At 48.2% G+C, this 25,814-nt stretch overlaps 11 protein-coding genes across 11 annotated transcripts; 5 read left to right on the top strand and 6 right to left on the bottom strand.

Annotated features, from left to right (window-relative positions):
• Positions 1–153: 153 nt before the first annotated feature.
• On the top strand, positions 154–928 carry N7487_004920 (uncharacterized protein; the record flags this gene model as incomplete). The annotated part of the gene is made up of 3 exons (XM_056872667.1): positions 154–233; positions 442–587; positions 669–928. The coding sequence occupies 3 exons, from the start codon at positions 154–156 to the stop codon at positions 926–928; spliced, it is 486 nt and encodes a 161-aa protein (XP_056730387.1).
• A 596-nt stretch (positions 929–1,524) lies between these two features.
• N7487_004919 (ChAPs family protein) lies at positions 1,525–4,006 on the bottom strand (the record flags this gene model as incomplete). Its single annotated transcript, XM_056872666.1, has 7 exons — positions 1,525–1,692; positions 1,749–2,123; positions 2,183–3,126; positions 3,180–3,460; positions 3,514–3,638; positions 3,720–3,849; positions 3,984–4,006. The coding sequence occupies 7 exons, from the start codon at positions 4,004–4,006 to the stop codon at positions 1,525–1,527; spliced, it is 2,046 nt and encodes a 681-aa protein (XP_056730386.1).
• A 379-nt stretch (positions 4,007–4,385) lies between these two features.
• On the top strand, positions 4,386–10,497 carry hir3 (putative transcriptional corepressor of histone genes (Hir3); the record flags this gene model as incomplete). The annotated part of the gene is made up of 4 exons (XM_056872665.1): positions 4,386–8,638; positions 8,703–8,925; positions 8,977–9,132; positions 9,187–10,497. The coding sequence occupies 4 exons, from the start codon at positions 4,386–4,388 to the stop codon at positions 10,495–10,497; spliced, it is 5,943 nt and encodes a 1,980-aa protein (XP_056730385.1).
• Positions 10,498–10,892: 395 nt separating this feature from the next.
• Positions 10,893–13,597, bottom strand: N7487_004917 (uncharacterized protein; the record flags this gene model as incomplete). The annotated part of the gene is made up of 7 exons (XM_056872664.1): positions 10,893–11,212; positions 11,271–11,331; positions 11,383–11,907; positions 11,964–12,091; positions 12,138–12,787; positions 12,811–13,187; positions 13,247–13,597. 7 exons carry the CDS (start codon positions 13,595–13,597, stop codon positions 10,893–10,895), a joined length of 2,412 nt encoding a protein of 803 aa, XP_056730384.1.
• N7487_004916 (putative RTA1 domain protein) lies at positions 13,573–15,809 on the top strand (the record flags this gene model as incomplete). The annotated part of the gene is made up of 6 exons (XM_056872663.1): positions 13,573–13,602; positions 13,646–13,726; positions 14,572–14,659; positions 14,713–14,812; positions 14,863–15,012; positions 15,074–15,809. 6 exons carry the CDS (start codon positions 13,573–13,575, stop codon positions 15,807–15,809), a joined length of 1,185 nt encoding a protein of 394 aa, XP_056730383.1.
• Positions 15,810–15,961: 152 nt separating this feature from the next.
• On the bottom strand, positions 15,962–17,712 carry N7487_004915 (uncharacterized protein; the record flags this gene model as incomplete). Its single annotated transcript, XM_056872662.1, has 5 exons — positions 15,962–16,865; positions 16,915–17,244; positions 17,293–17,366; positions 17,430–17,451; positions 17,507–17,712. The coding sequence occupies 5 exons, from the start codon at positions 17,710–17,712 to the stop codon at positions 15,962–15,964; spliced, it is 1,536 nt and encodes a 511-aa protein (XP_056730382.1).
• Positions 17,713–19,263: 1,551 nt separating this feature from the next.
• On the top strand, positions 19,264–20,074 carry sec11 (signal peptidase complex catalytic subunit SEC11; the record flags this gene model as incomplete). The annotated part of the gene is made up of 5 exons (XM_056872661.1): positions 19,264–19,417; positions 19,473–19,662; positions 19,727–19,763; positions 19,816–19,858; positions 19,917–20,074. 5 exons carry the CDS (start codon positions 19,264–19,266, stop codon positions 20,072–20,074), a joined length of 582 nt encoding a protein of 193 aa, XP_056730381.1.
• A 284-nt stretch (positions 20,075–20,358) lies between these two features.
• On the top strand, positions 20,359–21,146 carry N7487_004913 (putative ubiquitin conjugating enzyme (UbcB); the record flags this gene model as incomplete). Its single annotated transcript, XM_056872660.1, has 3 exons — positions 20,359–20,505; positions 20,575–20,691; positions 20,832–21,146. The coding sequence occupies exons 1-3, from the start codon at positions 20,479–20,481 to the stop codon at positions 21,144–21,146; spliced, it is 459 nt and encodes a 152-aa protein (XP_056730380.1). The 5' UTR covers positions 20,359–20,478.
• Positions 21,147–21,948: 802 nt separating this feature from the next.
• On the bottom strand, positions 21,949–22,346 carry N7487_004912 (uncharacterized protein; the record flags this gene model as incomplete). The annotated part of the gene is made up of 2 exons (XM_056872659.1): positions 21,949–22,248; positions 22,308–22,346. 2 exons carry the CDS (start codon positions 22,344–22,346, stop codon positions 21,949–21,951), a joined length of 339 nt encoding a protein of 112 aa, XP_056730379.1.
• A 309-nt stretch (positions 22,347–22,655) lies between these two features.
• On the bottom strand, positions 22,656–23,077 carry N7487_004911 (uncharacterized protein; the record flags this gene model as incomplete). The annotated part of the gene is made up of 2 exons (XM_056872658.1): positions 22,656–22,982; positions 23,042–23,077. 2 exons carry the CDS (start codon positions 23,075–23,077, stop codon positions 22,656–22,658), a joined length of 363 nt encoding a protein of 120 aa, XP_056730378.1.
• A 705-nt stretch (positions 23,078–23,782) lies between these two features.
• On the bottom strand, positions 23,783–24,986 carry N7487_004910 (fructose-bisphosphate aldolase FBA1; the record flags this gene model as incomplete). Its single annotated transcript, XM_056872657.1, has 3 exons — positions 23,783–24,343; positions 24,408–24,821; positions 24,879–24,986. 3 exons carry the CDS (start codon positions 24,984–24,986, stop codon positions 23,783–23,785), a joined length of 1,083 nt encoding a protein of 360 aa, XP_056730377.1.
• Between the last annotated feature and the right edge of the window lie 828 nt (positions 24,987–25,814).

Genomic DNA, 25,814 nt, shown 5'->3' with positions numbered 1-25,814 from the left:
TTCCTAGAGCGTCTAATTTCCTCTATAATTCCCGTCCCCCTAGACTCGGGACTTTTGCCAATCCAGAACTTTCTCTCTCTCTCTTTCCCATAAATTCACCCTTCCCTTCCCTCTACACTTAGTTAATTCTCACCAACCCCCTAATTCTTTACTATGACTACCCGCAAGAGAAAGCAAGAGGCCGAGGAGGAGCTCCAGGCTCTTCCTAGCGACGTGAGCGAAGAGGAGGAAGAGTGAGTTTGTTCCATCCTATTATCAATTCTCCCTTTCTTCCCATTCTTGCACCAATGCCCTGCGCATCATTCCGCTGCAATTCTGCACGGCTGTGATAGCTGCGCATCCATCGCGACACCATCTCGAAACCGCTGTGGATTGAATAATATCGCGCGAAACCTTTCAAATCCAATCGGTCTTTACTAATCCGATCGCGCGGTGAATTAGATATGAAGACTCCGAGCCTGACGTAGAGGAAGGAAGCGACGAGGGCGAACAGGAAGAGGTGGAGGGAGAGTCTGAGTCTGACGAAGACGAGGAAGGAGAAGAAGCAGAAGCAAAACCCGAAGCCAAAGGCAAAGACGAAGACGAAGGTACGTTTCAACTTTTCGCCTTTATGGATATCCTCTTCACCCCCAACCCTCACACACGCTAACACACGTACCCCTCTCTAGGCGCCCCGGCAGCCAAGAAGCAGAAGACTGCACCCGTTGTTGTCGATGACGACGAGGCTGAGAACGGCGCAAAGGGCGAAGAAGACGAGAAGCCCGATGAGGGAGAAGACGTGGAAGAGAGTGCCGCTGATACCGCTGCCCAGAGTGAACCTGCCGCCGATGCCGCTGAGGACAAGGGGGATGTTGTTCCCAAGGAGTCGGATCTACCGGAGGTCGAGGCGGCGGAGGAGGAGGAGGAGGAGGGGGAGGAAGAGAAGTGATTTTGCGATCGGGGATTTGGTTTTGTCGAGGCAAGAATTTCATGTTAAACCGAAATGGAGTTCGCTTGGGGTCATTGAATTGCTTTGCTATGATAACCCCTGTATACAACCAGAGTTGCTATAAATGTAGATGTAGTGCTGTCACTGCTGTGGTTTAGTGAGCTTTGATCTATAGATCCAGGGACATCAAGCTAGTTCATGGAAGTAGCCAATCCTTGGTGTATTCTGGGGGACTTGGAGATGACGTGCATAGAAATCACCGTTGCAGCGCATCTACTGGCTGAATCGTATGTTCCTCTCCACTCTAGTGGGTTCCCAATGCACCCAAATGGATACAAACCCCAAACTACTAGTCCAGATGAGATCCACCTATTTGAGTGAGGCACACGACCAGATACGGAACATAGAAAAGAAAAATATATACCATCTAAGAAAACTGCCTAATAATCGGACCAAGAGGAAGTGAAAATAAAAGAGGTGTCATGAATCAAGGATGGTCATTAGCCCTGCATGCGCCCCGCTTTCTATCTTGATATCCAGGGGAAGACATGAAACTGTTTTCCAACTCAGTTTGTGTCTGGTCGTTGCCAACATATTTAAGTGTCGCTACCACTGCTGCGGAAGGTGGCACATAGTTGACAGTACTGGTGTGTGAGATCGAGGACGGCTTGAGGCAAGTTGGTCGCTTGGACAATGCTGCGGACCTTAACAGCACCCTCGTCCTCAATAAGCTTGCGAACTAGGAACAGAAGCTCGGGGGAGAACTGCCGGGTTATTAGTTATAGTCGTCAAACAGACATTAGCCAGGGAAGGAGCATACCTCGGAGTACCAACGATATTGCCAGGCGATGAGGCGGATCAACGCGCCAAGCATGCCTCTGGTGTCATTTCGTTGTTCGTACAACTTCAACACTCCACGCATAGCCTTGGGCGAGAACCGAGTGGCTAGACAGCTCTGGTATGCCTCAATGCTTTCGTCGAAATGGTGCAGTCGCTGCGCAAGCTCACCAAGAATTTCCCACTCGGTAGCAGACTTCTTGTATTCCATGGCTTGTTGACGGAACTGAGCCATTTCGGTCCGCCAAATCGTGTAGATGCGTAGATCCTCGTAAAGTACCATAAACAAGTTATCTAGCCACCTTTCACAAAGTCGCTTGTTTCGGAATTGGGTATATGCGGCGTGAGATGGGTCAGGCTGTGACATAAACAGTTAGCATATAAAAAAAATACATCTCTGATGGGTGTGTAACATACATCCTCCTTGCCAGACTTGACAACTTCGGATGCCACTGTTTGCTCCGGTCGCTCGAGGGGGCTTTCAGCGTGGTTGTCTCCCACATCTCCATTGGTAGTTTCTTCCGAAGATGGCTCAGTCGAGTCAGGGCCAGCCACAGAGCTAGATTCATCTTCGTTGCCGGGGCTATTGCCATTGGTCTCCGCGCCCGATGATGTAGCGGGCTTAGGAACGTGTTGCCGCTCAACGCGGTATTCTTCTTCCATCACGAAAACCTGGCTACGAGCCTTCAGTAGCTGGTCCCATCCAATGGCAGCAGCGATTTTGGTCAGAAGATTGTAGGCCTTTAAGAAAGTACCCTGGTAACTAGCAGCATGGATTTTCCGAAGTGAAGGGTGAACATAGTCGTGCGGGTCTCCCTGCTTTGGCTGGCCTTCGTCGATTTCATCGAGAATACTTTCAGCAAGAATTGGGAGCATGATGCGTGACGGTTGTGGCATGCGAGGGGTATCTTTGTCTTGATAGGTGAACATGGGGCAAGAGTTGAGAGTCAGAAGCGCCAAGTCCCAGCGTTCCATACTGACATATACCTCTGCCAGGCGAGCCCATGTACTGAATTCGCTGGGAGCTGCAGTAACTGCACGCTTAGCGCATTCAAGTGCCATCTCGTTTTCGCCTTTGCTTTGACAGAAGCTAGCCTGGCAATCAAGTAGAGCATAATCCATCGGAACATCTTGTAAAGCGTCATACATGAGGCGTACCGCTTGTACCTCCTCGTCTGCCATAATTTGTACACGAGCCAGGAGGGATGAAACCTCTACATCCTTTGTGCGGAGCTTCTCAAACAAGTTGATTCCGGAGGTATAGCGGCCAGTCGTGTGGATGTATTTGAGGATTCCGGATGTGAGATGGTTGCTCACAGTGTTAGGGACTTGGGTTTCGGGGTCAGAGCTCAGTTGACGTCCTAAAATATTGTTAGTCAGGGACACAACAGGCCAATTGGTTTGAGATCCATACCCAAGAAGAAAAGCTTCTCGGCAGCATCCAAGAATTTGTGCTCCATCTCCGTGTTTGTCACGGGGTTGAATCGTCTGACACCAACAATTCTCTTGACCGAATCTCCACTTCCATCATCTGCATAAAGATAAGCCCTCAGAACGGCGCAAAGGAAGGTCTCAAGCCAAAGAGCCTCAGTGGCGACCCGCTTATCACCCCGCTCATCAATGCAGTAGCTCTCCAAGCTTCCGGGGATTTTAACTTCGACGCGCATATCGAGATGGGAGAACGCATTGTAGCAACTGTATAGACATCAGCATATGAACCAAACGCCACACAATGGTTATGATCTAACCAGTAGATGCCCGACACCACTTTATGCGTCTTGTCGAGGGGAGAAAATGTGAGTGTGTTAACATAGGCGGCTAGGCTAGCGGATGAGGAGGCATCGATTCCGGTGACATGATGATAAACTCCGGTCTGCGATAGATAGAAAATCAATCAATTGTTCACACATGAGAGATCATATCATGGAAGGAATGTTGGTATCTTATATCTTACCTGGCGAGTCGAATTGGCCTTGGGCTGCTTGACCAAATAGACCAGGTCTGGAGGGCCTAGTTCTCGCAAGCTCTGCAAGGACTCCGTTCGCGCATCGACCGCAACATAGATATCCTCCTCCTCGTGAATCCTAAATAATTCCCCCAATGTCAGTCATAGCTCCTGTAACTGTCGTAGTGGCAATTCTTGACAATCTCAAACAATTGATCATGCATACGCAACCCGCAACCCGGGGAACACGTAAACGGGGATAGGAGCACATACTCAGGGACAGCGGGCGCGACCATGGCGCCTGCACAAGCGCGGTGGAATCGAAGATGAGGGTATCTTAATTAGTGAATTCTGCGTGAATCGTAAGACGTTTCAGGGGTTGCGCTGAGGGGAAAGTGAAGAGTGATCTAAGAATACTCCAATTGTTAGTAACTAGTTACTTTGTACTGCCCCCCCAGAAAAGGGCCCAAGGCCCCAAGGCCACAAGGCACCTAGGCATCCAGGCACCAAACACTTTCCCCGATTAGTACAAACGCGTGATAACGTGTCTGGCCCGCGATAACTAATTGATTTGCTCATTATTGTTGCCCGCATTTAGGGTCTCGGTTGCCCGATGCTGACGCCTGATTTCTCTTGCCCATCTAATATTTGAGGGACCCACGCGAAGCTCGCACCATGTCGAGCTGGGTCGCATTGAATGTTGAGCCCGATGAAGCTGTCGAAGAGGAAGTTGACGACACCAAGGAGCTTCAGATCGAGGAAGCTTTAAAGCTTTATCACAGTGCCCTGAAGCTGCATTCACAAGGGCCAGAGCACTATTCGCAGGCTGCAGAAGCCTATGAAGCCCTTCTCAATTCGGAGATCTTCAAATACCCAGAGTCTATCTCCGATTTCAAAAGGGGTGCATTCGACGATGCGCACGATGAAATTGCTACAGAATCAATCGCCGAGTTCAACGTGAACGACTCCACCTCCAGTCTATTCCAAACACTCTATCTGTCCTATAAGAACTACGGCAAATTTGTCCTCGATTCAGTACAAGACTCCATGCGAACAGCGCCACAGACCCCCGATTCCGAGCAGGAAACACAAAGGAAGTTGACGGAGGCATCGAGAAAAGCCTTGGAATCTTTCGGGGATGCTTTGGAGCGTGACGACTCAGATCTCAACCTCTGGAGGCAAAGTGCAAGACTCAGCAGTTCCTTAAACAGCTACCGTTTGTCTCGGTATTGTTTGGAAAGTGTGCTAGCGGACGATGACAACCGCTTGGAATTACGGCCGGAGCAGCTTGGACTAGAGGAGGTATTTGCGGAGCAGCGCCTGCGAAGCACGCTGCAATCCCTCTTTGACAAGTTATCTGCCTCGCAAATCCCAGCCCAGAGGCCAAAGAAAGCTTTATTGAAGTACCTCAAACAGCATGAGGATCCATATCCGAACCTGCCCGCCCTTCCCGCCGATTTACGCCATCTAAATCCGTCGAAGGGCCCTCTTGCCATGCACACTTCCCGTCGAGAGATAAACCCTGCTGACCCAACTTGGGAGTCAGTTGGCAAGGCGCTTCTCCAAGCACTTGATGATGACGATCATGACTCGCTCGTTGATGTTCCCACTCGGTCTATTGGCATAATCTTACCAGCCAGAAGCTCCCAAGCTCCAACTACACCGATCGCAAATGCGGAGGACACGGAAATGACCATAGATAGCGAGGGGCACGGAAACAAGGGTGGCAGTGAGGTTGCCGACGTGATGCTTGAATCAACTGAAAATGATGGCAAGCCTGAACAAAGTTCACCTCAGCCAACGAAAGAGCCCTCTGAGCCAGGTGAGGAACAGTCGTCCATCGATCATAGTGCTGAAAAACAATTGATGGAGGCTTTGGAAAGTCAATCGACGCAGCAACAAGATAAACCAGCCGAACAAGATGGGACTCATGTAGAAGAATTTGACACGAACTCTGCAGTGGACATTCGAAAAAGATCGTCTGCATCTGCTGCGAACGAAGAACCTGAGGGTGGCCGCATGAAAAGCAGACGGACCCGAGCTCGAGAGTCAAATGCTGACGCCCTGGCGCCACCTGAAGAGGTTGCATTCGATCAAGACAAGTACTACGAAGACCGCCTTGAAGTTTTTGTCAATGCCGATGATTGGATGTTCAGTACCGTCGACTCTTTGTTCTCGAAAGTCGGCATCGATGCACTTGGTAGCATTGAAGCTCTGAGAGGAAAGTGCTCTGGGAATGACTCAATCGATACACCTCAAGATCTAGAGACGCGATTGTTCCAGGATTTCCGAGGTCTCATCAAAACATGGGATGACGAAAAGTCTCGATTGATGCAGCAGAAAGACGATTTATCTCCGCTGAAGGACATTCGTGGCACGAGCAAGTCAGGGTTAGCTGTGTTCCTTGAGCACTCAAGAAAAGGCGCTCGGAAGCCAGTTGTTGAAGAAGAGCTTTCTTCTGGGGAACAACTTTATAATTTTTCCAATGCCATCAATTCTGACTGGCTACATCCCCATGAAACTTCCTTCGAATGGCTAAAGTGCCTTCTCATGCCGGATTTCGGCCAAGAGTCTTCAAACTGGTCGACAGCAAAGTCAACTTACGCCAGTTTTCTGTGGCCGAAGGACCTGAAGAAGACAGTGGTAGAACTCTTGGTTCGGGAAGATGAATTTACATACCAGGTGTGCAGCGAACTGATCGCCGATCTTGAAGCTCGAATTCTTAGCTCAAGCAATGGAGCCCCATTTGAATACAAGGCCAAAGATTTCTTCGAACTTGAGATGATACAGACCATCTATGAACTTCATTTGGATGTTTTTGCTTCGGTTGAAAGTCTTGGAAGTGAAACAGACCAGGGGATAAGACTCGCACAGCGTGATCGGCTGGCTCGTTGGGGTATGCTAGCCCGATCATCCATAGATCATTTTGTCAACCACAACCCATCTGGCGAATCTCAATCAAACCTCACTCTACGCCATTTGTGGGCATCGGCATTCCATATCAGCCTTGCCGGGGACGCACAGCGAGAACATATCCTGCTCTGCCTTCAAGATCTGAAGCAAATACTTCAGGCCCTTGGCAACCCAAGTGTGAGTCTCATAAACAACACTACTATGTCGGAATTGTCCGCTGCTGTGATAGACCAGGAGGTCTTGAAGCTCAAGTGCATGGACTTTTTCGCCAAGGTATTTAATTCAGACTCTGAGGATCCCGTGACTCTTATCGAAGCAATAGAGCCAATTCTTGAACCCTCGTCGATTGAGTATGCTGAAATTCCAACGGAGAATGACATGGATCACCCTACCTCACATCTCAGTGAAATGGCTGCCTTCCTCGATAGAGGAGATGCTACATTGCGACTATTCCTCTGGCGCCGACTCCAGGAGGCGTACCAAGCCATTGACTATCCACCTAAGGTTGTCTCTTGCTATCTACGAAGCATTGAAGTGGTAATGGCAGAACTTGAGGCAGCGAAACACAGCGAAGAAACAAGCCAACATCGTCAAGTAGCGCTGTTGGGCTGGCTCAAAACCCTCGATGGCATTGTGGCCAAAGCTATACTGCTTATTCTTGAAGAGTCGGACCAAGCATTTGACTGTTTCGATATGGAGCATTTACACACCTCAATGTCTGCTATAGCCCGCCTCGTGAGGCTTCTGCACAGCTTTATCCTTTATGAGGACTCAGTGCGAGTAGGTCAGATTTCTGGTCGCGACTTCCGAGGCTCGTTGGCGAAATCGCTAGAAAACATGAAAGAAAGAATGCGAGAGCTATATGTTCGTTGTTGGATCTTACAATACACCCTCTTCATGGAAGCGATTGCTCAGAACAAGGAGCTTTTCGATGATCCGCTTGAAGACCGCATTCATTTCCTTCGTTCCGTCCATAATGCATTGGGTGTTCGATCGATGTGCAGATATTCGCAAAAGAGGTTCTTGAAACTTCTGAAAGCGGAGTTCTTTGGCCTTGAAACCAAGGGCGATTATGAATTTGATGTGTGTCAACTGCTTCTCGATCTTCACGGTATCAAATTTTCTGCATTTGATGGGACTGTGGATCATGGATGTCCTCCCGAGAAATTGGATCGCCCTACAGCGATCATGATGATCGACTTTGTTCTGCAACAAGCGAACAAGATGAATATGAAGGACTTATCCAAGTCCGAATTGAAGACTACGATTGAGAAGATGCAGCAAGCGATTGGCCCCGCTAAGGCTTCTTCACAGACACCTCAGTTGACTTTCAATCGTCGCCTTGTGAATGCATATCTCAAAGCCCCACTCAACCCATCTAATTTACTCCGTGCTGTTCAGGGCATCACAGAGCTTTCGACAACCATAGTTCCGACTGAGAATGCGAAGATCGCTTCTAAGGGGTGGTTCTTCCTTCTCGGCCATGCTGCACTCACCAAGTTCCGCTCACAGAAGCGCCTCAGCCCTGGTTCAACAAGCGAGCTTGATGACGCCATCGGGTTCTTTAGACAAGACTTGGATCATGGAACAGGGAGATGGGAAACCTGGTATAGGCTTGCCCAAACCTATGACTCCAAGCTTGATGAAGACATTACATGGACAGCTGATAAGATCAATAACAATCGGTCGGAGTTAGCAGCACTTCAGCGAAATGCTATTCATTGCTATGCCATGGCTGTTTCAACAGCAATGAGGACCGCAGAGCCAACGGCAGAGACCAGAGATGTGATGTCAGATCTTTATTCAGACTTTGGTATCCGCCTGTACTCATCCTCTCGCGAGCCGCTATCCATGGGAGCCTTCAGTGTTGCAGACTTCCCTCGTCATTTCAGTAGCGAGGAGAGCCAGCAAATGTACAAGGGAACGCCTTTTAAGGAGATGTCGGCTTATTCAACATGGAACTTTGCTAGCAACCTTCTCAAACGAGCAGCTGTCGACAAGTCTAAGCGATGGATGTAAGTAGTTCCAATGGGACTTGGCAGAATTGGGACATTTGAAACAGTACTAACACATCAATAGGACTCACTATACGCTTGGCAAGTGTCTTTGGAAAATGTTCACCAGTGATGATTCTTTGAGAACGACTTCCAAAAAAGTCGAAATGCAAGAAGTGATAAATGCTGTTCTCGATGCTATTGCCGCCCTTCCGCAGCGAAGAGACTCACGCTCTGATCCGATATTTGAACCACATTTCAAACTCTTCTCGTTTGTACACAAACTTGTTCTTCGAGGAAACATGACAGTAAGTTTTATTGCTCCTGATACGAAGAACGCATTCTGATAACAGCATCAGCCTGCCGAAGGAAGCAAGACTCTCCTTGCAACTCCTTGGGCCCGTAAGATTGAGCCTCCTGAGAATATGGAGGGATGGAACCCATACATACTCGAAGTCCTTCGGAAGTACAAGAGCGCTGACAAGTCCAACTGGCATCATCGCATGGGTGTAAAGGTATATGCCCCGCAGCTTGACTTTCTTTTTGTTCATATTGCTTACAACCCCTAGGCTGCGCATGTCATTTACGATGACCAGCAAAACGCAACCGCTGCGATTGCTGCCAAACAGGAACTTTCCCAAATATTCACCAAAACACTTACGATCCAAGTCTGGCGGCCAGAATTTGAACGTCCCGGTCGACATTTTGTTTACACGACCCGCTACGTGTACTTCTTCGTTGGCCTGCTTGACCAACTGGACGATCGCGCAAGTTTAGATCAACTTTTGCGCCGTGTAAGAAAGAAGCAAGGCGATTTCTTCAATCACACCAAGTTGTGGGAAGATATTTGCCTAACTTATGCAAAGATGATCCGCCGTGCAGCCAATATCAGCGAGGGTCATGAAGAAAGCGTATTCAAACCAATCGGGTGGGAAGAGTTCTCTACCAAGACAGCTCGCTTGGAAAGCCTACCACACCTGGCACCAGAGAGTCAAGCCATCTTAGAACTACTTCGAGATGCCCTGGAGGTGAAGAAGCTGAACAACAACCTTATGAAAATCACCATGTTCGAAGACCTGATTGCCGATCTCTACGCCCGACTCTACGAGATCAACACACCCCACCTGGTTGAACAAGCAACCGAGGAAAATAAAGAAAAAATGAAAGTCGACCACCTCATGGCTGGCGAAGTCCCTCCCGAGGCCTCAACTCCTCCAACAGCTGCGCCGACATCTGATGCTCCAGCACCCCGCGGCCGGACAAAGGGCATCGCCCGCCGCGACATCCAGAAACGCGCGGACACAATCGTGAATACCAAGCTGGCTCCTCGGGCCGTGGCGAGTAAAATAACCGCCACGGGCGAGACAGAACCACCTGCGACTCCGCAGGGCGTTGGGTCGACTACTGCGGGACCGACTTCTGCGCCTCGTGGTTCAACCAAGCAGGTTTCTGCCACTGGTGATGGCTCGGCTGACCAGAGAGATGAACATGACACTGCTGACGAGACTGAGCTGAGCGAGAACGAGGACACGAAGCTAGGTGACGAGGGGACCTCGGCGCTTTTCCCTCATGTTACTGATGCAGAGGAAGGGGGGACTGGTGATGAAGGTGCGGATGAAGCGGATGGTGAAGATGATGAGGGCGGCCATGAGAATGAAGGCGAAGAAGGGGATGGCGATGGCGATGGCGATGGCGATGGTGATCATGGTGTGACTGAGGCCGAGGGAGATGACGATGAGGAAATGCATGATGAGGAAACAAAGTTGGAGGAAGAGGACAAAGAGGAGAAGGATATTCCCACTGCCGAGCAGTCTCCAAATGATACTGAGACTGACCATGTCGCTGACAAGCGAGATGCCATGGAAATTACGCCCTCTTGAGAGTCCTAGGGAATCTGCTATACATCCAAGGAGGGGGGTTGCTTTCATTTTTTTTTCTTCTCGGTTTATGGAGCACACGGGGTGTTCTTCCAGAACAGGATCCTTTGAAACTATAGGATGGCGTTGAGAGACAGGTGGCTTGAATGGCTTACGAGCTAACATGTACAATATGTATTCGCAAAATCCAATTCTGGCATTGTCAATTGGGAAATGAAATATCAACAATTATTAAACAAAGTATTGCTTAACCCCCGAACGCCTTAGCCAAGGGATATCATTCCATATTAACCAAAAAAAAGATAAACCCAATTATTAAAAACTTTAGTATCTCAATCAGCGTAAGAAGAGTGTGTCGTAACAGTCATGATGGAGCAGTGGAGGAAACGGAACGCCGGTTAAATCTGGTCCTCTGGGGCGAGGTCCCATTTCCGGGTTCCCATCTTCCTCGTCTTCTTGATAGGCGAGGCTCCTGGCGATGGAGGAGCAAACATGGTGTCTGCGAGCTTTAATTGATCCATACGTTGCAACGCATTCTCAATATCGCTCTCGCGGCCGAGCAGATTAGACCGCGCGGGCGTGGCATTCTTTGTTCTATGCTTTCTCGTCGGGGATTGGTTGTGCATCTCACGCTCAAGAGCGGCGAGTTTGTGGCGGAGCTGCTCATTTTCTTGCTCGAGTTCTTCCACTCGTTCGTTCGACCCGGAATCTTCAAAGACTGGAGATAGAGGTCAGTTCAAGAGTTCCTATATTTCGCTCCTCATGGGCCAACTCACTTTGGAATCCACGGGATACAAGCTCAACCTTCTTATCAATGTGCTCATCATTGCGACCGATCTGGAAATTATTAGCGTGTGACAAATTTTGAGCTGGTCTGGAATTACAAACCTGCTCATCCCATGCCCTCTGCCAGCGTCGCCGTTCTTCTTCCGTTTTTTCATCCATCTCTGCCCAGCATTCTTCTCGCACATCTTGTTCAATCATGAGACATCTTTCTTCAGCAGCTCTGAGTCTCATTTCAACGTCAGCCCGTGCAATCTCTTCTTCGGCTAGCTTGAGAGCAAGGCCGTGACAATCGCGTGTGAGGCGTTTGATCTCAGCAGTGGCTCTTTCGAGCTCTTCGGTTGAATCAAAATTTGGCGAAGTGCAGCCACTGACTGAGCGGTGACTTCCAGAAGCGACAGACAAAATAGATTCACAGACTGAGGGCATTCTAGGAACGGTAACCTCGCGAGCTAATGCAGAGTAACGCAAAATTTGGGAGGTAGCGTTGAAATCACCCAGAGGGTCAGCAGTGACAATCATGATACCCTTTTGGGGATATTGGCCTCTGGACATCTGATGAGACGATGGGAATGAATTTGAAAACAGAAGCTCGGTCAATTTGCACTGCCGGTAAGGAACGAGAGCAGTCTTTGTAGGTTAGCAGCTGTCAGAAGAAACACATCCACGACGAGTAGAACACATACCTTCATTCCATCTTGTATGTTGCTTTGCATCTGCAGGCATTGGCCGAGATACATCAAGCTTTCGTTGATTTTACCGGCTTCAGCGAGTGTGGCACCAGCTGTCTTTGCCGTTCTCGCGCGCTCGGAGCCTAGTTAATTAGTAGCTGCCCTACAGTAAGGATGTTACTTACTTACCAGCAAGATCCACAACAGTGAGGGCGTTTCCAACCCAGTTGTGTTCACCGGTTCGCTTTGAGTATGTCCGCTTCTTGACTTCCAGGGAAAAGAAGCCATGACTTCGAGAGCTAACGCTATTCATTCCAGTACCAGTTACCTTGCGTTCGGTTAAGCCAACGTCCAAAATGGCCAAAGCGTCCTCGTAGCTAGTACAAGCAATTTTGCGTAGTCCGGCAACCAGTTTTCGATCTGGTGACCCCTCGGTGGGCTTGAAGAGCAAGGGACGTCGTCGATCCTTTTGATTATTCCCACGGGACATTGTGCCTTGGCCCGAGACGATGGAGGGAGAGAGAAGATCGAAAATTCGGTCATTGTATACCTCATACATTGACACCAGAACGACATAGTCGGCATTTAAATCCATGTCCACAGTAAGGTGGCTCATATCGGGAAGCCTAGGAAGGGCGCATGGTCGTTCACGTATGTGACGGCGGGGGAAGTTCAAGGCAGGGGTGGGTTCCTTAAAGACATAAAGTCGAGATTTAGCTGATTTGGGCTCAAATAGATTGGAGTGGGTGTAGGGGATGGGATGAGAAAACCCCGGGGTGATCCATCCAGAGGGCTCAGTCGAGACATGGCCAAAGCCAGCTCGAGCTGCGTCACTGGGGCTGGGCACAGAAGACAAATCCACCTTGCGGGGGCTTCCAGGTTTAGATCTCGGCCTTGGGAGAAGCGATCCAGGGGTGCGCGGTCGCGGGGTTGGGGATCCATGGGGGAGTTCAAGTTAAAGGGGCTTCGTACCATCAAAGGAGTATTGGCACGAGATGGGCTCATGGGTGTTTGCGCTCTCGACGTACGCCCGGTTGGCTCGCCATACACAGCTTCCAAGAATGTCTGTGCGGAGAACAATTGGGCTTCAGAAACGTCTGCGGCAGCCAGCGAGGCAAGCATTACGGGGGTAATGCTACCATCATCGGTCTTGATTGTGGGCTCTAGAGAGCGGAAGATAACATCAAGTGCCATTTGGGTCATTCCTCGTTCAGTCTTGGATCCTAGAATGGTGTGGCTCTGCATATGACCAACCTATTAGCTTGGTTATCGCGGCACTACAGTATTCGGGACCAGACCTTTCCGCTGCCTGTGACTCCCAGGGTAGCGACTAGTCCATCCCGGTTCTCCTTCAGCACTCCGCGTATGATGGGCTCCATTCCAGTGTCATGAAAGACATCTAGTTGCGAGGCACCCTCTTCGAAAACCTTTGTGAAACCAAACCTCTCGACAGCGCGCTTTCTCGTATCATTTGGTGGTTGAAGAGTAACGTGTGTTGATCCCGGCAGGACAATCTCCGTTTCCTCCTGCGAAGCCTCTGGCGGCTCGACATTCAAAAAACGGTCCGATTCATTGGGCTTTTGGGCCATCGGAGGCCGTAACCGGAGATAAACTTGAAACAACGATGTTTGGGGTTGTTTGGGCGGCATTTTGGGTATCTTGACAACACGATTACCGGCGACGTTGAGCCTTTGAAGTTGTGGGGGAATACGCTGAATCGTCAAACTTGGAAAGTCCAGAACGTCCACAGATCAACATTGCGCTTACCACTTTGGGCTGTCAGTTACCCTGACAACAACCACGTCACGTGCAACTATGTAGCTGCCCAGGTACCTAGGTAGTGATGTATAGGGAAAGAGCGAATGGGTGTGCATCTGTAGGTTAACATTTACTATATAATCCTATAGGGCTACCTATAGGGCTACCTATATACCTAGGTAGGATGCTGACTGCTCAGTATGAGTGTATATAATCACACACCCGAAGACATGATCATTTCACCGAGTAGATTCTATGGGGTCAGTTATCTGTTCCTCGGTCTTTCCCGCCGGCTATGTCCTCATGTTAGAAGAAAGAGAGATAAAGGTGCTGTCCACCACTCGTCACGAGTTCTTCACACCCCGTCCACGACTTGTATGTATGTGTGTATGCCTAAAGGGATGACCCATGCACTTGAAGCAAGCGAAAACGAGTTACTCAGGTTGGATTAGCGTGACAAGAAGGTTGGCGAATCACAAGTCAAGAATCTGTGGCAGTGAGATTCCCGAGGTCGTATTAGGAGCGGGTCGGCAGAGGGGGAAGGCAAATACGAGGTCGGTTTAGACCTTAGCGTCGATCCACTATCACTATTATTTGTGGATCCAGGCAAATCGAAGAACCATGTAGCCAAAATAGATAGACCATAAGGCGTTAGAAGTTAAGAGGAAAATACGAAATTACCCAAAGTGAACACTGCCTAGGTCATAAGGACTGGGGCGTCAAACTAGTTTCGCACGAAAAGCACCATGCAAATTTTGTATATAGATATATATATATCTCTCTCTCTCTAACGTTCACTAATCTACTCAACTGGTTAGAGCAAAATACTCATACTATCCAATTTACCACCATACCAACTACCCAGTGTCTTCATATAACCTCGATTCCCCTTACTAAAGAAATATATATTGGTGGATCTCCAACAGCCATGCTCGAGGCAAGGTCATCATATCGTAAGTCCCCTACTAAGTCAATCGTGATCAATAGTTTATCTGACAAAACAAAGAGGAGGGAAGCTTGTGGTTCTATGCGCCAAACAAAGGTGCTGCAATTGCTTTCGCGATTCTCTTCGCTATATCTGGCAGCATCCATGGATATCAATGCATGTATGTAACCCCTTCCAGCTATGAAATCTTGTATTAACCAGATATCCTAGCAAATATAATTCCTGGAAAGTTACCGGTCTTCTTCCATGGTCTGCCGTTCTGTTTACGGCAGGTTTTATCATGCGAACTATTGGAGCGTTTGGGCAGTGGGGAAATATAGGCATCTATATCGCAAGCACCGTGCTCCTCCTTGTCGGACCGTAAGGAATATCCATCCCACCATGAGATACGCTACTGACAACCGATCTTCAATTATTCTAGACCAGTATATGAGGGCGCTAACTTCTTCATTTTGGGTCGTATGCTTTACTACATCCCGTACCACTCCCCCATCCACCCTGGCCGCGTAGCTACGACCTTCGTCGCCTTGGGTGTGACCATTGAGATCATTACCGCCAACGGAGCAGCCCGAATCGCAAATACCAGTGGCAACTCGCAAAACACCGGGAAGGCAATGCTGAAGGCGGCGCTCATCATGCAGATCGCTCTGATGGTCGGGTTTGTGGCCTTGGCTGGCCGATTCCACTTCAACTGCTCCCGAGGAGGCGTGTTGAACCGTAAGATCAAGAATGCACTACTGGTGTTATACTGCAGCTGTACCTTCATAACGATCCGTACAGTCTATCGCACCGTGGAATACTTTTCTGCAGCGAGTCTGAATACCTACACTGACCTCGAGAATATCAGCCCTGTATTGAAACAGGAATGGTTCTTCTGGTTCTTTGAGGTTGTGTTCATGTACAGCAATACCACTTTGCTGAATGTCTTTCATCCCATGCACTGGCTTCCCCGATCGAACAAGATTTACCTCGCGGAGGATGGCGTCACGGAGATTGAGGGCCCTGGCTATGACGATTCCCGTCATTGGCTCCAAACTCTTGTCGATCCATTTGATATCTACGGACTCATTGTTAACCGAGGCAAGAAAGAGAAGTATTGGGAATCGAATCCGACTCAGAGAGAGGGAACCACTACTAGAATCACTCAAGGGGTATGAGCTCATTTTTCTTCGATGCTCATATTGTTACTCGGGCTCTTACGTTTTGTTTATCTTGTCCTCGTACAATTTGGATCTTATATATTCTGTAGAATATGCATTCACTTGAAAGTCGCAGATATATATATATCAAACAAACATAATCGCGTAGCTCACCAATCTTCTTTTTCTTTACCCTGCTCCTCCTGGATTTCCCAACTATATCGAGCAAACTTGCTCGCCCGACGAATCCGTTCACCATAACAGATAAACACAGGCGGTACTATACAAAACGCAGTTGCCACAGCAGCAAGCACAGACATAGCAACATTATTTCCCAACCGATCAAACATCTGCTTCGTAAACAGTGGAAAGGCACCCGACAACAACGCTCGAACGAATGCAATAGCAGCGGTGGCACTGGCCGAGTAACTCAGATAAGCATCTGAGATATACCCATACAGCACGGTATCCATCTCCGTTAAAGCATAGCCCACCAGAACGAGGGAAATCGTGGGCACAATCCACGGAGTTTGAGTCTCGGGTGGGATAGTCCAGGCAAACCACCACAAACCAATCGCTAGGAATGGACCGCCGAGGCCTAGTCCGATGAGTTTGTATTCTGGCTTGATAGGGCGTCCCTGTCTGCGGAAATAGTTGAGAATGTAGCTGTCTAGCACGCGAGTCAATGCGCTGAGACAACTTCCTACGCCGATGGCGAGGAACATCAGTGAAGCGTCGGTTTTTGCAAATCCCATTGACTCGTAGATGGGTTGGAGGGCTTCCGTGAAGATGTAGATGAGGGACATCGCGATGGAGATCATCATTGCGATGACGAAAATAATGGGCTCTTGGAAGAAGAGTTGGGCTGGGCGAAAGAGGGATTCTTTTACAAATGTATTGAGATCAGGGATATGGTCGTGGTTGAGTGGTGGTGGGATTGAGTGCATAGTAGTCATATCGGTGACCCGCTGCACCTCGTAGGCAAGCAACAAGGAAGGTCGGGACTCTCGAATGAAGCAGAGGCCACCTGTAATTGCAGCAACAATGATGGCGAAGATATAGAAATTCCATCGCCTAGGTAATTGTGAGAAATTTACATAGACCATAGGTCAGGGTTACATACCAATCAAGACCTGCAACAATATAGCTGCTCATGATGGGTCCAAGGATTAGACCAATGTTGGAAGCAACTGTCCAATAATACATGGTCCAGACTCGAGCATGCGAGTTGAACATATCCTCGATGCTGCCACCGATTATGGTAAAAGGTATAGCGGAAAGAAGCCCGGCAACGATGCGCATGAGGATAATAACCGGCATTGAACGCACGAGGCCGATAATCATACAGCAAATGGCACTGAGCCCACTGCTCACAATGTACATGTTCTTTCGCCCAAATGTCTCCGACCACGGTGGAAATAAGATGGTGCCTGCAACCTGGCCGAGAAGAAATCTGTTCAATGTTAGAGATGTATAGTAGATCAAGACCAGCCGATCTCACAATGTGACAAATATAAAAATAGAAAGCGTTTCACTGATATTGTATTCATGTTTGGCTTGCCCAGCAGCTGCCGACTAGAAAGGACCAGAGTGTTAGGTCGGCAATATGGTAGGTCATGAATAGCTGTATACACTCACACCTGCTGTGCTGGATGCTGTTCTGCAAATATTGTTAGCCTGGTGATCAAACAACGTTGGATTTAGTCTGGACGCACATAAAAAGATCCAAGAGACAGATAAGGGCAATATCGTAAGTTTTTCGTAGGCTAGACCAATTTCGAGGATGCCTTGGGTGATCTCGTAGCCATCGGACGTATTTCCCATCTGGGGTAAGCTCAAGAAAATGGTCATGCAGGAGCTCAATGGCTGAAGTTTCGGGCTCGAATGTCCGTAAGGTTGATTCTGAGGAGATAGAGTGCATATTGGGCAACCGGGGAGAAAACCATGTAGAAATAATCATAAAGGATGTTTGACTGAGTCAACCTATCCACAATACATTAGACTTGGGTGAAACTGATCTCTGGAGTGGGATTCGAGCTTTTATCATCTCCGCAAATGTTCCTGCTCGGACATTTTTAATGTAAACCTTGCCCCGAGGAATGGGCACCACCCCTTGCGATCTACACAGTGGAGTTTTTGGAGCTCAGTCCTATAGATACAACGCGTTGGCCACCTAAATTTACCTCAGGAATTTTGCCTATGTTTTACCATATTCCCATCCTCTGATAGCTTGAGTCAGCTGAAGCGTGGTAGATAGTAAATCAAGCTTGATGTTTTGAAATCAAGTCTATACCGAGGAAAGCACTACTATGTCTCTTATTGGCGGTTACATAGGGCGGAGAATGATCACAATTTTAGCCATGAGACATAGTCTAGTGACTGACTTTGCAGGGATAGCCATTTTCAACATTCCTCATGATGATTTCTCCGCGCGCCTTAAAGTTGAGACCCTTGGGATAGTCAGAGATCAAATAGTAGAGCAAAGATATGCTTATGATGTCAGGTTATGTAACTATTGCCTTTCATAAATAACGAGCGAGCCGTGACCGTGATTCAGAGATGATGTCCACGGACGTTCGGTAGGATGGAACATGAACCGCCCTTATATAGCCTGCAAAATACTAGGGCTTGTATGTCTTTGCTTAAATTCTAACACAACAAACAGTATATTTTAGCAAAAGGGAGTCAAAGCTACACAGTGCGGGAAACAGGCATATTCTGAATATCATTAGCTGGATGTACATGGGTATACACTGAAACATATATAGCATACTATCAGCGTCCACACTGAGCAAGCCGATAGCTATGGAGCTATTTGTAGGATATTGCAACATTTTAGCACAGGATTAACTTTGAAGTTACTAGCAGCCTTCTCGGTGGATTCATCGACCTACCAAGAGCCCCGAAGAGAGCACGCATATCCCACTATTGCTCTGATCTGGTCAGCTCAACTTGATATTGCACCTAAATGCACCTATCTGGGGGATAGCACATGTTCTACCACATGTGTAAAGGACCCAAATCCAATACCTAAGATCTTCGTTGCATCCGAGGTAAGTTCAAGGGTATTCTGGCAGATTACTAGATATAGAAGTAGCCCCTGATATATAGTTTGATTAGAGAAGGGTTAAATTTCCAGACCAGCTGAAATTTAATGTATGAACTCACATGTGGTACAACAATATAACTGGTTAATTGTTAGTTACATGGTGGTTGTAGGTTATACCTGCAAGGCGGAAAGCCAGTGGATCTGCGCCAAGGCGATCTCCGACGAGGCCACCTCTCCGCACCCTCTAGCTCTATCAAAACACAACCTAACCAACCAAGTTAGCTGATCATAATAGGTATCGTCTTTATCTACCATTCTGCCAGATAAAAAAATCCCTCAGAAGTATTCCTGACCAAGAACAGACACTATTAGAGCGACCTACCACAACCCTCCCGTCTATCCGTTGATCGCGAACCGCCCACCATGCTATCCTCCCTCTCCTCCAGCATCACAAATGCTCGACAATCAATTGCACAAGTGCTGAATTTTGCGCTGGTCCTTTCCACAGCTTTTATGCTATGGAAAGGCCTCTCGGTCGTGTCCGCATCAAGCTCTCCAATAGTTGTGGTCCTATCCGGTAAACAAAGCTATTTCACGGTGGTCCGAACACAGCTCACATTCCCTTTCCACAGGATCAATGGAGCCCGCATTTCAGCGTGGCGACCTGCTCTTTCTCTGGAACCGAGGCACGAGGGCAGAGATCGGAGAGGTTCTCGTTTACAATGTCCGAGGAAAGTCTATCCCGATTGTCCACAGGGTTGTTCGCACCTTCCCTGAGGTAGAAGGACCTGTGGGCGCAAAGAAGGTGAAGGAAATTACTGTGTATGTTCTTGCCTATTACCTGGCAATTTGCTTTATGACTGCTTCTGTGCTAACGAAGTTCTAGGGACACAACGCCTAACACGCATATGCTCCTCACCAAGGTAGGTGGCCTAACAATCTGACTGACCTAGAAAATTGCTAACATCTCACTAGGGTGACAACAATTCGGCGGACGATACCGAGCTGTACGCCAAAGGTAAGCGATACGAAAAAGTTGGAGCGAGGCCACTTCCGAAGGTTACTGACAAGGTTAGGCCAGGATTATCTCGACCGAGTGGAGGATATCGTTGGCAGTGTTCGTGGCTACATCCCCATGGTTGGATACGTTACTATCATGCTCAGCGAGCACCCCTGGCTCAAGACAGTGATGCTTGGACTGATGGGACTAATGGTGATGATTCAGAGAGAGTAATTGGGTCAAATATACATTGGGTAATAGTAGAAAAGGAACCAAATGCATTAAATATTACATCAGTGAGCATCAATGGATACATATATGTACTGAAGTATCAATTATACCTAGGTCGTGTTCATTGTCATGATGTACATCGATAGAGCGGCGGGCATATCAAAACTTCTCCACTGACGTCTTTTGCCGCGCACCCCACCCGGAGCTTCTAGCTTCGCCGAAACAGCCCCCTTTGTTCTTCTGGCATCTTTCGCACATAGCGTCATTTCCATATTGCTTAACACATCTCTATTTATTCGTTGCTTCAACTTCTTCAAGCGCGTCTTGCACTCACGCGTCTCCCTGCATCCATCCTCAACCTCCCCGCTCTTCTTATCGCCCCGCCAAATCCACAACTGACCACCACAATGGGAAGCATCAAGCGTATATCCAAGGTAAGTGCCCTATATTTTCACATGACCATCATTATCTGTCAGTGTACTGATCATCTATTCCAACTATAGGAGCTGACTGAGCTCACCGAATCCCCTCCGGAAGGGATCACGGTTGAACTGGCCGATGAGTCGAACGTGTACGAGTGGAAGATCACCATGGAGGGGCCTGAAGGCTCACCATATCACGTATGTCAAAACATAATACATATAACACCCCATTTTCCTCATAATATCCCACCAAGGTCCCCAACGGGAGTCCCCTACCCTCGAACCTCACATTTCAAGTCCAACAAACGGCATTTCTAACCTCTTGGCAAACAATATAGAATGGCAAGTTCCTAGTCAAGCTCTCCCTACCCACGGAATACCCCTTCAAGCCACCGACAGTCTCCTTCGCAACGAAAATCTACCACCCGAACGTAACAAACGACGAAAAAGGAAGCATGTGCCTAGGGATGCTGCGAGCCGATGAATGGAAACCCAGCTCGAGGATCGCTGCAGTCCTCCAGTTCGCCCGACAGCTACTATCTGAGCCGATGCCTGACGACGCCGTTGAGGGACGGATTGCAGAGCAGTACAAAAACGACCGGGTGCGCTACGAGGAGGTTGCGCGGGAGTGGACTCGCAAGTATGCTTGTTAATAGCGTTGCTGTACTCTGATTCTAGAATAGGCTGCTCTATTGTGCCTGCATGTATGGAATCCTGGATCATAGATCGAGTTGCCGTTATTTGAGAGTCACCCCGCTTACGACTGAAATGCTGTCATGTTACTTGTAAATTCATCAATGCGAGATTTGATTATCGCTGCTGTGGTTTATATCCTTATGGATGGAACCTGTATCTCTCTGGCGTAACATCAACCGAGAGTTTTTATCCATTTCCCCTTTGGGTGCCTGTTCCGTTAAAAGGCGGTAGTCCCTGTAGATGTTAGTCTTACCTAGTGAGTTATCTTCTCGGCCCAATCAGCCCATTCATGAATCATATACAAGGATTTGGACCGGAATGAATATCGGTTAACCTCACTACAGCAGAAACATGGCTATCAACCATCGATCTACCAGTCAATTTCCTTGCTATTGCTATATTGCACTTCTCGCATAGATAACTTGTACAGGATCCTGATTCACTCCCAACCTCCTAGGTGAGTTGGTGAGTCAAAGGAATCTTTACAGTCATTACAAAAATCGCTGCAATGTGATGGTGAGTTCCTAATTTTGAGAGTCGATTTGGTATTCGTATGAATCTTCGAGTCTTCCGTTAGCGGTGCAAGCATTCGCGAATCGCAACAAGAATCAATGGGATATGGACAAGAAAGCATGCATCGCCGCCTTTCTCAGAAACATGGAGTCAAACTACAACCTCCTGAGATCTCTAGCAGAACAAACCAGTCAGCAAAAGTCTACAGAGTTAATTCTCTACATACCAGTAATTCAGCGTCAATCTTTAAAGCCCAAGATCATTCAGAGCCGAGCGATGAGCTGCCACAAAGAGGCATCTGATACCTTCTGGAAGTTGTCGAAGACGATCCAGAATGCTGCGCTCCAAATATTCCTCTTTTTGCCGAGCTTGTGCCCAAGACTCGAGGTGGAGACCGAGCATAGTCTTGGTCGATATAATATCGGAAATCGGAATCGCTCCAGTTGCCATCATCGCCAGGTTTCTGAATCCCACGGTTTGATTGTAGAGCTTCATCGCCGCCTCAAGGTGGATCAGCTCCTGTAGCTCGTTCTCGAGGTCAATGAACTATTATGATAATGGGTCCGTTAATAGGGTGTCGTATGCTAGGATCTCGTTATACGTACGGATAGTGGTAGGACGAGAGGGATTTTGGTAGACGGCATGGTGGTTTGCGGTGCCGCCATAGTTCCCTTTTGGTGAGACTCGTTGGTAAGAAACGGTGATTGATCTTGGGAGTAACTAGTTCATACCGATGTTTTGGGTTGTGGAGTTGGGATGGAGGATGAGAAAGCAGGATGAAGAAGGATGAAGGAGGAGGAGAAAGGATAATTAAGGAGAACGAAGCTGAGATTGAGGTTGAAGACTGAGGGGCGAGACACCTCTATCTAGCAGAACAAACCAGTTACCAACAATTCACATAGCTAATTCCTTCCATATCAAACGTTATACCACTACGTTCCCAACCTCCCATTTCAAAGAATAACGACCACCCTTCTACTACCAGGACGAGTAATCTCCAAGTTATCAGCCGATGGTCGAAACCCATGCTCGCACAAAGTCGAGTGATTAACCCTCACAAAGGTGCGTTTCATATGACGCGGCAGCCGATTAAAATCCGCCACGATGCTCCGGTGCAAGGATGCCACTTTCGACTTGGCCTGCAGCCAGGACCCTCGGTGGAGATTGAGTTGTGCGGGTGTCGTTGTCGAGTTGTTGATTGCCAGCATAGTTCGGTCGTGGATTCCGATTGCCGTCTTAGTGAAAACTAGTTCCTCTAGATCGCCGTTAAGGTCGAGGACCTGTTATAGTATCAAGTTTGTTAGCAGAGAGGGCTATGCTTGAATTTGATTGTGTGTACCTGTTGTGGAACTTGGGCCAATCGAGTAGAGGGCATGGTAGTTTGCGGTACTGGTGTAACTTCTCTTTGAAGAGAGAGAGAGGAGCAAGACCTCACTTCAATATTTTGGGGTATGGAGTCGAGATGGAGGTTGATGGAGGTCGAAGAATGATGTATGAGAAAAGGAAGGTGTTTTTGAATCAATGGGACGAGCTTTTATGGAATTCTCAGAGAGAACTAAGAGACATGGGAGAGAAGCCCAATGGTTTGCCCATCGAGTGAACCACTTCATGCCCTAGAGGTTATGCTTCGGGATCGAGTTACAACGAAAGAGCTAGGGGGAGAAAAAGTAAATATCAACAAGTACATTTATATCATAACAGAATCCATAGTATAACAACCTACATATGCCTACATACGTATGTACTTCGAGGGTGAAGTTGGCAGTGGAGTGAAGTATACAGCAACATCTTGGTAAGAAAGAAGGACTGATATACGGTCGAGCTAGTAACTACATCGAAGATTGGTGGAATACAATTATCAAACAGAACGTTAAAGTTCATATTCCAGAGGAGCGGTCATAAGGACCGTGATATGGACATTCATTACAGCGTGTCAAAATACAACGCTACATACAACCGGGACGCCCACATCCCCAGGCACGCCCAACGCTTTTTCGGCCGCATGAAGAGAGGATATGAGGGTAATCAAAAGGGGTAAAAAAAGGGAATCAAAGATGCGACATCACAGAGACGTCAACATTTACAGCTGACCAGCAGTGTTGAAGTCGGCAAGGGCCTCCTTGACACGCAAGCTCATGGTCTTCTCACCCTCGCGAACCCAGACGCGGGGATCGAAGGACTTCTTGTTGGGCTTATCAGCACCGTCGGGGTTACCGACCTGGGTCAGGAGGTAGTCCTTCTTGTTGAGGACGTAGTCACGGACACCGGCCAGGTAGGCGAACTGCATGTCAGTGTCGACGTTGACCTTGACGACACCGTAGCTGATGGCCTCCTTGAACTCCTCCTTGGAAGAGCCGGAACCACCGTGGAAGACGAAGAAGACGGGCTTGTCGGAGGAAGAACCGGTCTGCTCCTTGACGTACTTCTGGTGCTTGGAGAGGAGCTCGGGGTGGAGCTTGACGTTACCGGGCTTGTAGACACCGTGAACGTTACCGAAGCCAGCGGCAATGGAGAAGTAGGGGCTGATGGCAGCGAGGGCGTTCTGGATGGCCAGGATGTCCTCGGGCTGGGTGTAGAGGGAGTTGTTGTCAACATCCTCGTTGTTGACACCGTCCTCCTCACCACCGGTGATACCGATCTCCTATGGAAGTGGTTAGCGGTGTGTCGAAGATATATAATTTGAATTCTTTTTGGGCTTGACATACCATCTCGAGCCACTGCTTCATGGGGGCAACGCGCTTAAGGTAGGCGGCGGTGGTGTTGATGTTGTAGTCGACGGGCTCCTCGGACAGATCAATCATGTGGGAGGAGAAGAGGGGCTCGTTGTGCAGCTTGAAGTAAGCCTCATCGGCATCGAGCATACCATCGAGCCAAGGAAGGAGCTTCTTGGCGCAGTGGTCGGTGTGAAGGATGACGGGGATGTCGTAGGCGGTGGCCACGCTACGGATGTAGTGGGCAGCGGCGACGGCACCAGCAATGGAGGCCTTCTGGCCCTCGTTGCTCACACCCTTACCAGCGAAGAAAGCGGCACCACCCTGGGAGACCTGCAGGATAACGGGGCAGTTCTGGTCACGAGCAGCCTCGAGGGAAGCGACAACAGTGGAAGAGGAGGTGACGTTCTAGTGGGAAATTAGTATAAGACTCCAATTGCAAACTTGATTGACATAAGAACTCACGATGGCAGGAATGGCAAAGCCGTTCTGCTTAGCGTACTCGAAGAGACGGAGGACATCGTCACCGACAATGACGCCGGACTTGCGGCTAAGTTGCTCAAGGACACCCATTATGAAGTTTGTACAAAAAGTTTGGTTTGTAGAAAACTGAAAGGAAAGAAGAAAAAGAAGGTCAGATCCAATGGTAAAGTAGTTAAATGTAGTGAAACCAAGCTCCTTACCGGGAGCTGAAAGCGGGCAGAGTTAAATAAGGAGGAGGGGCAAAAGGTAGAGGAGGGGCAAGCGTCATCGGTGAAGGAGAGACAAGGTAGACTCACCGGTGGTGGAGATTTAGTGGAACTGAAGTGAGGTCAGTGTGATTTCAAGAAAAAAAAGAGAGAGACAGAGAAAAGAGATGAGATGATTTAATATAACCTCGTTTATGTATGGCTAGTCCTGGTCTCTTCCCGACCTTCCCCGTGATAGCCCGATGTTGTTGTTTCGGGAGCTATTCAGAGCTTAGGGGAATTATGAGGGGGAATCTCTTTTTTCTTTTTTCTTCTTTTTTCTTTTTTTTCTTTTTTTTAGTACATCTATATATCATGAGATTGAGCTTCTAAGTTTGTAATGGTCACATTTAGAACCATTCTATTACAGCCAATACCAGCTACGATAGCTATCATAGCTATCCCTTGTAATGAGTAGAGAATAACTCATAATAACTCACCCAGATCCCCAAAAAACTGCCCCGAGGAATCCGTGTTTTGTTCGTGGCGGGGCCGAGGAGAGTTCGAGGCCATTCGCTACATTTCCATTTTCCATTACTTTATTCCTTTAGAATTGATGTATTGAGTATTCAATCCGGTTCAAAAGTTATGTATTCAGGTTAATTTTATTGGTTTGCTGAATTCATTCTCCGGTGAAGATGCTAATACTATGAATTAATATACTACATCGTAC

The sequence above is a fragment of the Penicillium crustosum genome (assembly GCF_028827405.1).
Source record: "Penicillium crustosum strain IBT 35664 chromosome Unknown utg000002l_segment0_segment0, whole genome shotgun sequence".
Taxonomy (NCBI): Eukaryota; Fungi; Ascomycota; class Eurotiomycetes; order Eurotiales; family Aspergillaceae; genus Penicillium; species Penicillium crustosum.
The sequence above is the reverse complement of the archived record's forward strand: the minus strand, read 5'-3'. Positions and strand labels throughout refer to the sequence as shown.